Source organism: Corythoichthys intestinalis, chromosome 3, assembly GCF_030265065.1.
Source record: "Corythoichthys intestinalis isolate RoL2023-P3 chromosome 3, ASM3026506v1, whole genome shotgun sequence".
Taxonomy (NCBI): Eukaryota; Metazoa; Chordata; class Actinopteri; order Syngnathiformes; family Syngnathidae; genus Corythoichthys; species Corythoichthys intestinalis.
The window spans coordinates 26550721-26566130 of record NC_080397.1 but is presented as its reverse complement, the minus strand read 5'-3'; the positions used below and the strand labels follow the sequence as shown (position 1 = coordinate 26566130).

The 15410-nt window shown below is 37.8% G+C and overlaps 1 protein-coding gene across 1 annotated transcript in view; it reads left to right on the top strand.

Annotated features, from left to right (window-relative positions):
• The window catches only part of LOC130913170 (guanine nucleotide-binding protein G(q) subunit alpha), a 31171-nt gene extending 19962 nt beyond the window's left edge, over positions 1–11209 (top strand). Inside the window, exons 4-7 of the mRNA XM_057831539.1 lie at positions 4167–4295; positions 4355–4484; positions 9386–9539; positions 9608–11209. Coding sequence (XP_057687522.1) covers positions 4167–4295; positions 4355–4484; positions 9386–9539; positions 9608–9798 — 604 coding nt within the window. The 3' untranslated portion in view covers positions 9799–11209. The remainder of the gene's footprint in view (positions 1–4166; positions 4296–4354; positions 4485–9385; positions 9540–9607) is intronic.
• Positions 11210–15410: the final 4201 nt, after the last annotated feature.

The window sequence follows — 15410 nt, the reverse complement described above, 5'->3', positions numbered from 1 at the left end:
TGTCGTATGCTCTTTAAGCCCGGCAGCAATACCCAGAGACGTCACTCACCGCCCTGCGACGTCAACAACAATGGCGACCTACTAGTTAAACTAATTTTACAAATTGTATAAAAATAAAAACATCAAAAGTGGTTTTAATATCAAATTATTTTAACTCATATTGTTTATCTTTTATGAACCACATATCTTTCTATCGGTGTGTATCCCTTTAAACTTCTGTCATAGTGATGGAAATGCGTCAGCAGGGGGTGCTGGTGAGTGATAATTCATGAGAATAGGAGCCTATGATTGATTGTCTTGTCATGTTTTTGTACATCGGGCTAGGCAAAGCCATTTTATTTGTGTAGCACAATTCAACACAAGGTTATTCAAAGTGCTTTACATCACACAAAAGTCCAAAATACAAATGATGCATAAAAGACATTAAAATCGTCAAGCTTAAAGGAAAACAAAAAATTAAAACAGGAAATGGAAACAAAACAACAACAAAAAATCAATGAAAAGATAAAGTCAAGTAACTTTAAAATTTAAGTACCGTATATGGGCAGTTATGAATACACTATGGTAAACAATCGTGTTTTTAGCCCTGATTTAAAGGCGCTAACGGTTTGAGTACACTCAGAGCTTCAGGTAACTTCCAGAGGTGAGGAGCATAGTCACTGAATGCTTTCTCACTCTTTTGGTTCTTGTTCTTGGCACACACACCAGACTGCTTCCAGACAATTTTAGGGGTCTAGATGCATTGTAGGGGTAAAAAAAAAAAAAAAAAAACAGTTGAATCAGTTCAATGCCATGAAGTGTTTTGTATACCAATAGTAGCATTTTAGTCTTATCCTTTGACTCACAGGTAGCCAATGTAAACATTTTATGACCGGTGTAATATGGTCCAGTTTTCTTGTATATGTAAGGGCTCTGGCAACACCACTCTATAGTACATGTAGCTGCTGCTTCCTGATTTTTATGTTAAGACCAGCAAATTTACTATTACAAAAATCCAGTCTACTAAGTCGAATACATGGCTAAATTTTTCCATGTCTTGTTTAGACAAAAGCCAAAATGAAAAAAGGTTTGTTGTGCTGTTACAGCCTTCTGCTGGGTTTTAGCTTCAGATGTCTCTTAATTAAGCTCTATGATTATAAACCAACAAGGTTAAGCTATTCAACTGGAAAGAATCCAATGTGTACATGCAGTTTGCTCATGATCACTTCCCAGATCTTATTTTTTCAATGACCTTTGAGATAGGCTGTGCTAGATTGTGGCTTCATTGATAAATTCTTACCAGGCTACCAATGGCGTACCGCACGCATGCTATTTTTAGACCATGACGTCGCATCGTAAAGCGGAAGTAAAGTAGAAGTGGGACATTATAGGGACAAAATACCTGTATGCTACTTTTCTCCGGTAATCTTTCAAAAACGAGCATGCTGATCACACATTGCTTTTTTGGAACTTGTAGAAGCGACTCTAGACATAACGAAATATGAAGTATGTTTTCTTCATACGTTTCCCGAAACTAAAAACTCTGAGGGGAAAATGTGAAGACTGAATCAACTTGCGCGGTCTTTTAACGCCAGCTCGGCAGTAAACATTTATGCAGTAAACATTTTGTTGGGATGGCAGTCTTTCAGAGGACAAAGAGGTAAGCCATTTTGATGTTTCTAACTTATTTTTTGGCATGACGTGCTGCTTCTGTCTGAAAATGAACGACCTGAAAAGAATTAAAATGGTATCTGACGGCCACTGTTACATTTTCTGTTGTTAAAAAAAAAAAACTTTTGTAAGGGGGAAGTGTAAATAAGTTATAGAATTAAGATTTGTGAACAATGAAAAAATTAAAAGTGTCGTTGGCTGTCATTGAGTAGCATTTGCGATCGCTACACAAAACTAACTAAATTACCTCCAAGAACGGTCAGAGACTTAGGACAACCAGAGGATATAATATGTAAGAAAGACAGGGGTGGTGGTAAAGGATAGCTTGTTGAAACAGGAGAATCTCATTGTCAGTCGCGTCCATAAAAAAGCTAAGGCTATGCTTAGGTCAGCTCGTTTTTTCCCGTCTTTTTCAGCTTTCGACACTCAAGCCATCTCTTTAACTGAACATTTTTATGTTCTTCCACATCTTTGCCAGTGAATTTGGCACCAGGGACATCATTTTCGGAGAGAATTGGTAGGTTTAGCTCTGTAAACATTCATTTCCTATTAGGGACAAACGGTGGCTTGTCCCCACTTAGCAACAGTAGCTAATGTCATGAATATTAATGAGCAGAAGTGACGTGTTGCTTGCGGTACGCCATTTTCAATGATCAAACAAAAAAATAACATGGGTTTTAGTTACGGGTGCACGATATCCATTTTTTGAAACCAATACCAATATCGATAACTTCCTACTCTTCAAGACCGATATGATAACCGATAATATATATATAATTTTTCAATGTATATTCACCTGAGTTTTTGAACACCTGTAGGTCAAAAACACTAGTGGTTGATTCAGCATAGCATTTGCCTTTGATCGAACCAGAATTTTCATGATGACATGAACATTATTATAATGAACAAAACAAAGACAAGAACAGTTTTGACGTCAAATAAAGTGCCCATATTAATTTTTTCAAATAAATATAATTTGAGTCAATCACAATCAGTCAGTATCATTGACGATGTGTTCCCCTGAACAACGAGCACTGGTGTAAAACAAACATAAACCCAAAAGGTATTGTGCTTTGTCAACAGATAAAACATTTGGTGCAACAGGAGAGGAGACTTTTGTCCAAAAGGCCTCTCAAGAACTTGTAAACATAAACATAACACTGTAAAATGCAAACATTTGCTAATTGCCATTGTAAGGTTTATAACTCAGTGAAGGAAAAATATGGACTAGAACAGTAACAAAACTTCGCATACTGTGGAAACAAATGCATACATCCCAATCCGACACAGTGCCAAAAATATTATTAATATATTATTAGGCCCGAGAACATATTGTTATCGGATTTATTGGGATGACGTCATAATTCCTATTATTGGACCGATAATTATCGGACTGATAAATATCGTGCACCTCTAGTTTTAGTAGCCCTTTTTTAGTCTTAAACGGACCAAGAGATCAAGCAAGCCTGTGTCGGGCGTCTAAAAGATTCCGTTCTACCTCAAAAAGTCTGGCAATGGGCGAACATGATAAGGGACATTCGAGTTATGTAATTGGTGTGCAACAGCACTTTTTCTTGTTTACTACTGAAAGCTATTGATGTACTCTATGGTTATTGAAAACCTTATTATACATTTCCAATTAATGAAAATAGGTTGATTTTTCTTAACTGAATTAAGCACCTCGAATGCCAATTCGACAATATTATTGAATATTGACTCAATGATTAATCTCGGCAGTGTTTTAAAGAAAAAAATATGAAAGTGTTTCAGTCAAATGAACAAGTTAGATCACTGCAATGGTGAGGGGTGTGACAAAATATCGAAATGTTGATATATCGTGATACTTTGTATCCCAAAAGGTTATCGATATGTTCCTGTCAAGAATCAAGATATCGTTTTAAAAAGGTGTCAATTAAAAAAAATTTAAAAATTAAAATTAGAAAAAAGGCTGCCATTGACTGTGCTTGACGCGCAGTCCATTTATACTGGGAACGTTTGTTCATTCAAAACCAGAGCATTCACAGTCATTCGGTCCGATTTTCGAGGCATTTACAGGTCACTTGCTTTTCATTTTAGGGCATTTACAGGTCATTTCCTGTTGAGTTTGAGTCACTGCCTATTCATTTGGGTGATTCCCAGGTCACTTCCTGTTCTGTAACGCAAAATAAACACCAAGTTACCCATAAAATATCCCAAAATCAAAAGGAAGTAACTGAAAATCAACAGGTAAATGACCTTAAATGGCCCAAAATTAATCATTTCCTGGCATTGGCTGCCACTGACGGCCGTAGACGTTCAATCCGTTTGAAGTGGGAGGGATGGTAGCGAATGAACGAATGTTCATTCAAATGGACAAACTAATATAACATGATTGGATGCCAATCATCGTTAACGGAAAAAGTTAAATGATGGTGATCATCGACATGGAACTGTATTTGGTCCAAAGCAGTTGTATTAGTAATTATTATTCAATTTCTGGTGAAATGAGCTGAATTTGACCTTTTTTGTCTCTCCAGTTACCTGAACGCTTTGGACAGGATCGCCGACTGTTCCTACTTGCCCACTCAGCAGGATGTGCTGAGGGTCCGAGTCCCCACCACGGGCATCATCGAGTACCCCTTTGACCTGCAGAGCGTCATCTTCAGGTGCAAACCGACATGTTGCGTGATTATTCCACTTAAGACTTAACCAACGGCTGTGACAGGATGGTTGACGTGGGTGGTCAGCGTTCCGAGAGGAGGAAGTGGATCCACTGCTTCGAGAACGTTACGTCCATCATGTTCCTGGTGGCGCTCAGCGAGTACGACCAAGTTCTTGTAGAGTCGGATAATGAGGTACGCAGTGGCTAGGGGTGTTGCAAACAAATATTTGAACGATCGATTAATTGGCAGTTATTTTTGTGATTAGTCAATTCATCAACGCATTTATAAATCATGGTACTTACTGTTCCATTACTCTGGGATTTACATTTCAGCTTCAAATGTGCATTGGAACTAAAAATTATACGATGAGAAAAATTGGACTGGGAAGATTGTGGAACTATTTGAAGTGTAACTGTATAATAAAAACTCATTTTGCTTGATCATAAAGAAGGTCTCGTTTAAACATTTTTCCCCTCACTTTTTAAAGGTAATTTTAATGTAAAAAATATAAGATTAAAAAATTCAAATAATTGTTCTTTAATATTGAACATATATAGGGAAATGGAATAAACAAAGAAGAAACTAGAGGAGACTTTAGAGCAAGCAGACTCCCACCTTAGCAACCTAATTTAAAGCATCTTTGGGCACCTAACGATTCGATTACGATTCAGAGGCTCGATTCGATTATAAATCGATTATTGATGCACCCTTCCAACCCCCACTTTTAATGTTTTGTACATTAGTTCCAAAATTGTTCTAAATTCCTCTGAGGCTAAACCAAACTACTATTTTAGTATCAAGTTAACAGTTAACCCTATATTGCCAAATGCATCACATTTGATACACCTAAAATTTCATGATTTTGAGACTAATTCCGAATTTTGACATTTCTTTTTGGGAAAAAAAATGATGGATGCAAGTCAACACATGCATCTGCAGGTTCCATGAGAAAAAAAAAAACAGGATTTAGCAAGGGTTATAGATATCAGAGCTCTTATTACACATATTCGTTTTGACTTCTCTTTTTACAAATTTGAAAAAAAAGGTTTCATTAGGACCTTATTTTTCAAATTTTGGGATTCTCTGATAATTGCTTCATGTTGCAGGTATTTAAGGGTTAAAAACGGTAAATAAATGCTCAAGTCCCCATTCTGTATCAGCAGCTTTAAACTAAAGTCAATTACGGTAATTTAATGTTGTGAATCAACCGTTAAAGTTGTTAAAATTGCTCCCGTTATTCCATAATTTCCCTTCTGACTACTTTCGACATGTGAAAGTTTTAAAACGGTTTCATCATTTAAAGATAGATTCAAGTCAAGATTTTGCCGATTTATGGGGTATTTTAGATAAAAAGTAATTAGGTTGGCTACAACAGAGCCTTCTTGAGAAGTCTACTGCTTTAAGATGGCGCCTGATAACTAACGCAGGAAAGTCAGTCATTTCGCATCTAGTTCTTGGTACATGTTCCAACGCGGCCGTCGTCTGTCATTTCACATCTAGTTCTAGATACAGTGCCTTGCAAAAGTATTCGGCCCCCTTGAATCTTGCAACCTTTCGCCACATTTCAGGCTTCAAACATAAAGATATGAAATTTAATTTTTTTGTCAAGAATCAACAACAAGTGGGACACAATCGTGAAGTGGAAAAACATTTATTGGATAATTTAAACTTTTTTAACAAATAAAAAACTGAAAAGTGGGGCGTGCAATATTATTCGGCCCCTTTACTTTCAGTGCAGCAAACTCACTCCAGAAGTTCAGTGAGGATCTCTGAATGATCCAATGTTGTCCTAAATGACCGATGATGATAAATAGAATCCACCTGTGTGTAATCAAGTCTCCGTATAAATGCACCTGCTCTGTGATAGTCTCAGGGTTCTGTTTAAAGTGCAGAGAGCATTATGAAAACCAAGGAACACACCAGGCAGGTCCGAGATACTGTTGTGGAGAAGTTTAAAGCCGGATTTGGATACAAAAAGATTTCCCAAGCTTTAAACATCTCAAGGAGCACTGTGCAAGCCATAATATTGAAATGGAAGGAGCATCCGGCCACTGCAAATCTACCAAGACCTGGCCGTCCTTCCAAACTTTCTTCTCAAATAAGGAGAAAACTGATCAGAGATGCAGCCAAGAGGCCCATGATCACTCTGGATGAACTGCAGAGATCTACAGCTGAGGTGGGAGAGTCTGTCCATAGGACAACAATCAGTCGTACACTGCACAAATCTGGCCTTTATGGAAGAGTGGCAAGAAGAAAGCCATTTCTCAAAGATATCCATAAAAAGTCTCGTTTAAAGTTTGCCACAAGCCACCTGGGAGACACACCAAACATGTGGAAGAAGGTGCTCTGGTCAGATGAAACCAAAATTGAACTTTTTGGCCATAATTCAAAACTATATGTTTGGCGTAAAAGCAACACAGCTCATCACCCTGAACACACCATCCCCACTGTCAAACGTGGTGGTGGCAGCATCATGGTTTGGGCCTGCTTTTCTTCAGCAGGGACAGGGAAGATGGTTAAAATTGACGGGAAGATGGAAGCATCCAAATACAGGCACATTCTGGAAGAAAACCTGTTGGTATCTGCACAAGACCTGAGACTGGGACGGAGGTTTATCTTCCAACAGGACAATGATCCAAAACATAAAGCCAAATCTACAATGGAATGGTTAAAAAATAAACGTATCCAGGTGTTAGAATGGCCAAGTCAAAGTCCAGACCTGAATCCAATCGAGAATCTGTGGAAAGAGCTGAAGACTGCTATTCACAAACACTCTCCATCCAACCTCACTGAGCTCGAGCTGTTTTGCAAGGAAGAATGGGCAAGAATGTCTGTCTCTCGATGTGCAAAACTGATAGAAACATACCCCAAGCGACTTGCAGCTGTAATTGGAGCAAAAGGTGGCGCTACAAAGTATTAACGCAAGGGGGCCGAATAGTATTGCACGCCCCACTTTTCAGTTTTTTATTTGTTAAAAAAGTTTAAATTATCCAATAAATGTTCCACTTCACGATTGTGTCCCACTTGTTGTTGATTCTTGACAAAAAATTAAAATTTTATATCTTTATGTTTGAAGCCTGAAATGTGGCGAAAGGTTGCAAGGTTCAAGGGGGCCGAATACTTTTGCAAGGCACTGTACATGTGATATCTACCATTGCCGTATGTTTGTAGAAACTAGCAACTGGACACTGTTTGTACCAGCTGACGGCCGCAGTAAGGTACTTTTTTTTTTTTTTTTTTTTTTTATAAATCTAGCGGCATGAGTCTAACATGATATTTACTCTCGGTCCGTTCCTCATTGCGTCTCAAAGACCGCGCTGAATGTGTTTTATTTCCCCTTTACCTGGTATAATTTAATAATCGGAATTTGTATGTTTGTGAATCGTTCTCAAATCTTCCACGGCCAAATCGCGAATAAGCTAAGAATAGGACATTCGCACACCTCTATCTCACAGTATCTTATTTTTGAATTTATCCTATTAATATGATGTTAATTTGAGATTTTGGGGGGTAATTACTAGGGGTACTTAAAGCGTTAATTCAGATTTATGCAGAAATTCGGGTTACATCGCCAGCTTAGGAACGAAACTCATTCGTAACCAGGGGACTACCTGTATTCCATTTATTTGTTCATGAGTTATTGAGTAATTTATTTTCTGACCTCTGATCCTTTTGACCTCCTTACTCCAAAAACCTCTTTCGTATTTTATTACAAACATAGTGCATTGGTAATAATCCCTTTGTAATGACATTTCTTTTGTGACCTCTTTGACCTTTAAACTCTCGACCCCAAAATTTAATTGCCTTTTCCGTTTCATACTGCAAATATTTCCTGGAATTTTGATAGTTATCCCTTTATTCATTCATGAGTTATATTTAACACAAACATACAAAGAGACAAATATATCACAATTATAAAAAGGCTGAGTAAAAAAAAAAAAACATTTGCTCCTGGGCCCTGGCACCCCTTGTGCCTGACCACGAGAGATGGGTATATCGTAGTAGCCAAAGCTAACAGTAGCGCGTTAAAATATTCCTCAAGTTGAAGCTGCTATCCAAAAATTTACTCCAGTACTGTACAGGTAAAAAAGTATTCAGTGAAAATAATACTAAAGTAAGGAATACCTACTTGCAATATCGGGTATTTTTTAAACAATTGTATTTTTTTTTTCTCAGCACAAATTCACCTATCAGTGGTGCCCTATTCCAGTCCTTGAGGGCCTTTATTCAGCTTGTTTTCCATGTCTAGACACCTGAATTAAATTATCAGCGCATCAGCAAGCTTTGCAGGAGCCTGATAATGATCCAGATTATTTGATTCAGGTGTGTTGGCGGAGGTAGATGTTGAAAACAAGCTAGATAGGGGCTCTCGAGGACCGGACTTGCGTACCCCTTATCTATTTGAACTGTTATTATTATACTGTACCATAATAATAATTTGGCCTAATTTACATATTAGGCCAATAAAAAACACAAAAATCATCAAACAAACACTAGAAAAATGAAACATCATCCGTCTAAAGAGCATGAGTGCCTCCTAGCGGAGAAAACATATTTTCCTATGAGGAGATGAAAACGGAATGAAAATATCTCCAGTTTACCGTTGCCAAATAAAAACTTGGACAGAGCTTGAAATTCACACTTTCAAATAATGTTGACTCTGTCAGATAGTTTTTTTTTTTTTTTAAAGAGACGCCACGTAATTGAACAGGGTGGTGTGATCATAGGACTTCAATCTTGTGTGTGGTCATATGACTATATTGTTACCTGTGATTGGTGTAATGGAGTCATGTGATTATTGTTGCGACGTCTCATTGGTGAAACTGGTAGAGGCACTGCTGGCAAAAATAAAGTCAAATCTAATACAGTACGAACGATAAATGTTACATGTAAAGTACGTTAAATGTATTTGGCCGACATGTATGCATGTTGGCCAAAGTAGGGGAGTAAGTAGCGTTTTTTCACAAATCTACTCAAAAAAATATGGCGTGATAAAACTACTCTTAGAAGTACTTTTTCCTCCAAAAAAAAAAAATGTACTCAAGTAACTGTAACGCATTAATAACCACCTCATTGGGACGTATGGCTTTCAGAACCGCATGGAGGAGAGCAAAGCGTTGTTCAGGACAATCATCACGTACCCGTGGTTCCAGAACTCCTCTGTCATCCTCTTCCTCAACAAGAAGGATCTCCTAGAGGAGAAAATCATGTACTCTCATCTGGTGGACTACTTCCCGGAATACGACGGTGAGAATCCCCGGCTTGACGCTGGCGTAGACAGGGGAAATGATTGCTTCTTTTCCCTCCCGATGCAGGTCCCCAGAGGGACCCCCAGGCGGGCCGCGAGTTCATCCTCAAAATGTTCGTGGACCTCAACCCCGACAGCGACAAAATCATCTACTCGCACTTCACCTGCGCCACCGACACTGAGAACATCCGCTTCGTCTTTGCCGCCGTCAAGGACACCATCTTGCAACTCAACCTCAAGGAGTACAACTTGGTCTAACGCGCAAATCCAAATTAAACCTTTGCATCCCGATGCTAATTTATTTGCCGTGTGGTCGGCAAATTCATTTGAATCTTCTATTTCTATTTCATTCAGGATTTCTAGAAAAAAATATAAGGTTTGCATTCCTTTTTTTTAAAAAAGAAAGTCGCTTTTGACTGATTGGTCATAATAATAATAATAATAATAATGAAAGGCAAAAACTGTGATTTTAAAAGGATTTGATTTGGATGTAAATCCGGATCAAGTTGGTACAGTCCCCGCCAAACCCCGACGTCTATTGGCGTCAATGGCTTCCAAGTGAGGTGTTTAAAAAAAAAAAAAAAGTTACAAAAATAAAAAGGAAAAAAAAAACGGTGATGTGACGGTAGATGAAAAATGGATGTTTCAACTGTGCCACATTTACACGTTTTATTGTGTTAATTTGTGTGTTTGTTGTCAGATGCCAAAAGCAGTCCATTCCACACGCTTGCGCCATTTTGGAGCGTAACTCTTTCACCACCATAGATGTCACAGTCCATTCTGACTCGGGACTCCTCGTCCAATTGGATTGGCCATCTACACATGATAAACGTAATTCAATTTATATGGTTTAGAAGAAAAAGAAAAAAAAAAGATGTCCAATCAGACCGAGTCCTTGCCTGTTGCTAAGAGGAAAGAGGGCAAAGTATTTTCAAAGTCAGTACCAAAGTTTCTGATTGGTCAATTTACCCCTTCTGTCCTTTTGATTTTGTTTGTTCGCAAGAACACACTTGCGCCATTTTGAATATTTACATTTTCATCGCCATAGAAATCCAAATCTGTTTGAACGAGGAGGGATGGCAGCGAATGAACGAACGAGCCCTCCTAGTCCAAATGGATTGGATGTCTATTAGCGATCAGTTTATTTAAATTTACATAGAGTTTAAAAACAAAATGATCCCATCACAACCTGGCCTTCTCGCCTGTTGTTAGGCGGAAAGAGGGAAAAGTGTTCTCAAAAGTCGACACCAAAGTTTCTGGTCGGTAGAGTTCCCGCTTCCCTCCTTTCGTTTTTTGTGTTTGTTCCCAAGAACACAAGCCTGTAATTTACATGTATTGAGGCATAGTGCAATTATGAATGCTATAATCATTGTACATACATCTCTATATATATGGCTGCATTGTTGGCTTTGTAATCATAATTTTTTTGCTTTGTTTTGGCAGATTGAATGTGCGGTATTGGACAAATATGTATCTATGTAATTGTATGTCTAATGGCTAATTTTTTTGGGGGGGGGGGTCTCTGGAAGAAAATGTTATTTACATTTTTTCAGTTTCCTTTTATAAGAGGAGAATGTACATTTTGTGTTTTTTTGGGGCCGTTTTATTTCTCAGCAAAGAAACATTGTTCAGCTTCAGAAGTACATAAAGAGGAATATGATGACACGTTGCTACGTCTAGTGCCATGGTTCTTATCCTGGGTTTGACTGAGTTCCAGGGGTTCTGTTAGCCTTGCAAGCAAACCTACTTCCTGATTCATTAATTGATTATGCAGTGTGCTAGGTTAGCTCAGTGGTAGCGTATTGGTAGTATTTCTCCAACCCAGAGGTTGTGGGTATGATTTCCTGTCCCGATGAGATAAGTATCCTATAGCAACCCCACATTATTTCTGATGCTGTGTTATCAGTCGATGAATGAAGAAATAGTGTAAAAGTGCAACAAGTACCTTGGATATAAAAAAAAAAAGTGCTACATAATTGTAGGCACATTTACCATTCATATTTTGTCATTTTTGTCGACATTTTGGAGGATTTAATACAGAAATTAGTGTAACGAAAAAAATACAGGAAAAAACAGGGTTGTGAGGGGACAAAGTATATCATTTCAAACATGACATTTTAATATTTGCATGTTCAACTATTTACTTCTTCTGGCTTTAGCCACCAGGGGGCAGTAAAGCACATAGTGACATGCTACATGTAATGGATTGGACACCTAGCACCGTCAATTACATTTTAAGATGAACATTCACAGCCAGTCTTCTCAATTTAAATGACTGAACGTCTATCGTTGTCAATGGCAGTATTCAGGTCAAATCTGTATATGGAGGAAAACGCAGACAAGGCTGAAAAAGCAGTTTTTGCTCTTGTGCCACTCTTAGAAATTAACTGCTCTATTTTAAGCCAAAAGAAGTGTTGCGTTTGATAGAAAAACATGTCTATATGCTGCCATAGCAGATTCATGGCGGATTTAGCCCCCAAACTATTTTTGATTTGTCCATTTTACCCTGGAGAACCCAGTTTTACAGACGTCGTGCAACCACTTTTGTTTCAACCCGGCCATAAAAAGATGGTAAGTAATTATATTTATTATTTGAAATGCTGTCATTTTTAACTTAGAATCATTAATTGATGTCTAATATTTAGTTTTGAAAAAACGTGTTTTTAAAAAATTGTTTACTCGCATATTTTAAACTTTTAAACAAATTACGTCACATTGAAAAAAATAGTGTCTAATTAAGTTACGGATATCTACCTCATAACTATCGCTTTATTTATTTATTTTTTTTACTGTCGCATTTTCACCAATATTTTAGATGATAAATAATCGATCCAAACGATTTTTTTTTTTTTTTTTTTTTTTAATTGTTTAAAAGGGTAAATATATGAAAAAGAATTTCGACCACTCCTTGATGTCTGCAATTTCTGCTTCGTGACCCTTGTTATATTACCATGTTTCACCCAAAAAATCCGGCTGTGGCCATTCACAGCTGTGTCATGACACTCGATGATACATGCTTCATGGAGTTTTTTTGATCGAAAAGAGGAAAGTACGCGATAAGATCTCATTAAAATCATGGCGCCTTTAATTATGCTCTCAGTTAGGGTTTTGCTTCATGATTATATAGGCCAAACATATGTCCAAAAACAACGTGTCAATATTATTTGAAATTTTTGCCATTTTCGTCTCTGATCATTATATACACATGCATTGCTATTGCGAAATGACTATTCTTACCAGCGGACAACAATGTCACAATATGGACAGCCATGCAGCAACCGGAGGACAAGAGTAGGGAAAGAAATACAAATTTAGGGTGAACCTAGAATCAGGATAAATCACCTGCACCCGCAATCCCAGCGGTTAGAACATCGTCCGCGCGCCATGACCCGGGATGGTCCCCCACCACCCCCGAGTCGCCACTAACCAGCCTTCGGAATCCTAAACCCGGAGAGAGTGACACGTACCCGACTTTAATCTTTTAATAATAGTACGACATCTTTCTCTTGTAATATTACGACTTTAACGTTGCAATATGACAAATTAATTCTTTATTCTCAGAAAAACTATGACTATTTCAGCATCATATTAGATTTGAATCTCGTAATATGACAATGTGTGTCCATATTCTCGTTTTTTGGCCTAATATTACAAAGCCAATCTTTATTCTCTTGCTACTTTTTTTCTCTTTGTTTGTTTCGCCCTAGTACTCCGTTGTACTCGAGGCCGGCTTTATGTTGATGACCTGTACAGTATTTTTCCGGACTATAAGTCGCACCTGAGTATAAGTAGCACCAGCCATAAAATGCCCAATGAAGAGGGGAAAAAACATATATAAGTCGCACCGGCATAAAAGTCGCATTTTTGGGGGGAAATTTACTTGAAAAAATCCAACACATAGAACATATATGTCATCTTGAAAGGCAATTTAATATAAAAATACAATAGAACAACAAGCTGAATAAGTGTACAGTACGATAATGTTACATGATGAATGAACAACGAAATGCGAATATACTGTCCTCACCAGGACGCTATGGCTTAGTCCTGGCTATACAGCGAGCTAAACTCCCATATGACGATGCTGGACTTCCGTATAATTTGCTGACTTTATTTTGGCCGTCGTTATGAAACCATCATTTGAATAGTGAAACTAAAAATAGAAATAATACAAATCAATTTAGTCCTCTATACCAAACAGGTTCGCATCAATGTAAATAAATGATAATTAGCTGCTATTAAAGCAGTGATACATATGGTTAGCATGAGTTCGCTAGCATTAGCGCATCGTTCAAACAACCACACAGCTGGCTCTAAGTGATCGATCGCGGGTGGAAAACAAACAACAACAGAAAAGATGATACACACAGGCGTTGCCTCTGTAGAGATATTTTACAAGCATAAATATATCCCCCCGGTGGCCGAAATTGTCATTGCATGTATTTAAATTTCCAATACAGTACTGTATTTGAATTTAAGACGTTGCTTGGAAAATGTTGTCTATAAAAGTTGTAAAGCAATAAAACAATAAACAAAAATGAATGAAATGAATAAAAACATATTTTTATAATGGTTCAAATTACTTCCACACCCTTGTGAGGATAAACGGCATGGGAAAAAATGTATGGGTCAAATTCATTTTCGAACACATCATGTGACTAGCACTTTAGAGACGGTCATTTGCGTTTTTTTACCAAAACCACCTGAGGAATGAACAAACAGGATGGAGATGCGTTTTTTTTTGTTTGTTTGTTTGTTTGTTTGTTTTTAAACCTAAGCTTTCAAAAGCGACAATAACTACTGAGCGACAACCAAGGAATGAAGATATGGACCATGAAATGGCAGAGAGAGCCAAGTTTCAGTTTGTTCCACTAAAGACGCTATTTGTACAACAAAGCCACAACCGGGCAAACCATATTCAATGCATGACATCCTTGGCCAAAAGCATAGCTGTCCTATTAGCCTGATTTAGAATTCCCCTAAAAAATGATGGGAAACAAACAAAACAAAAACAAAAAACACTAATTTTCAATGTATGAATATAAATATTCCTGGCTCGAATATTCAGTCAAAAAGGATGTCGTCTCCTGTTTTGCCTGCCGCCATTTTCCAACTCACCACGATGGGGATTCGTTTCGCTGTTGTGTGAGTGACTGGAAAAACTTAAAATGGATATCTCGCAACGCAAAAATTGGCATCTATTTCTCCACAGAAAAATGCGCACACTCACACACGCACGTACACCCATACCCACATAGCTGGGATGCCTGAATTTACGAGCATGGGCTAAGCTACTAACCAAGCATAAATCTCATACCTGTCAAGTTGTACAGTTTTGGCATAATTTTTACAAGTGAGCGCTGATTTTTAAATGGGTACGCCGTACGTTCGAAATCTACGTTTTTCGTGCATTACTTTTTTTTTTCTCCGTTCGGATTTAGTCACCGTTTTTGGCAACGAGACAATGTGTGTTACTATGTTGGTTGAATGACGCAAGAATAGTCAGAGACACTGAGAGCGAAGTGTTTGTTGTGACGCTGTTGCAAACACAATGCTAGGCTAGGTAGCTCCAATATTTCCTGACTGTAGCCGTCGCCGACAGCCTACAGTCTACGCCTAGATATCTCATGCATATAGAACTACATGCGAAATGACAGACTCGGTCGCGTTAGTAAACAGCCGCCATTTTAGAGCAGTACACTTCTCAGAAAGGCTCTGTTGTAGTGAACCTTCCTAGCGAACCAAAGTAACTATCTAAAATACTCCTAAATCGGAAAAATCTTGACTTGAATCTATTTTTAAATGATGAGACAGTTTTAAAACTTTCACGTCGAAATGAAATAATATATAAATGACTTCCAAACATAGCA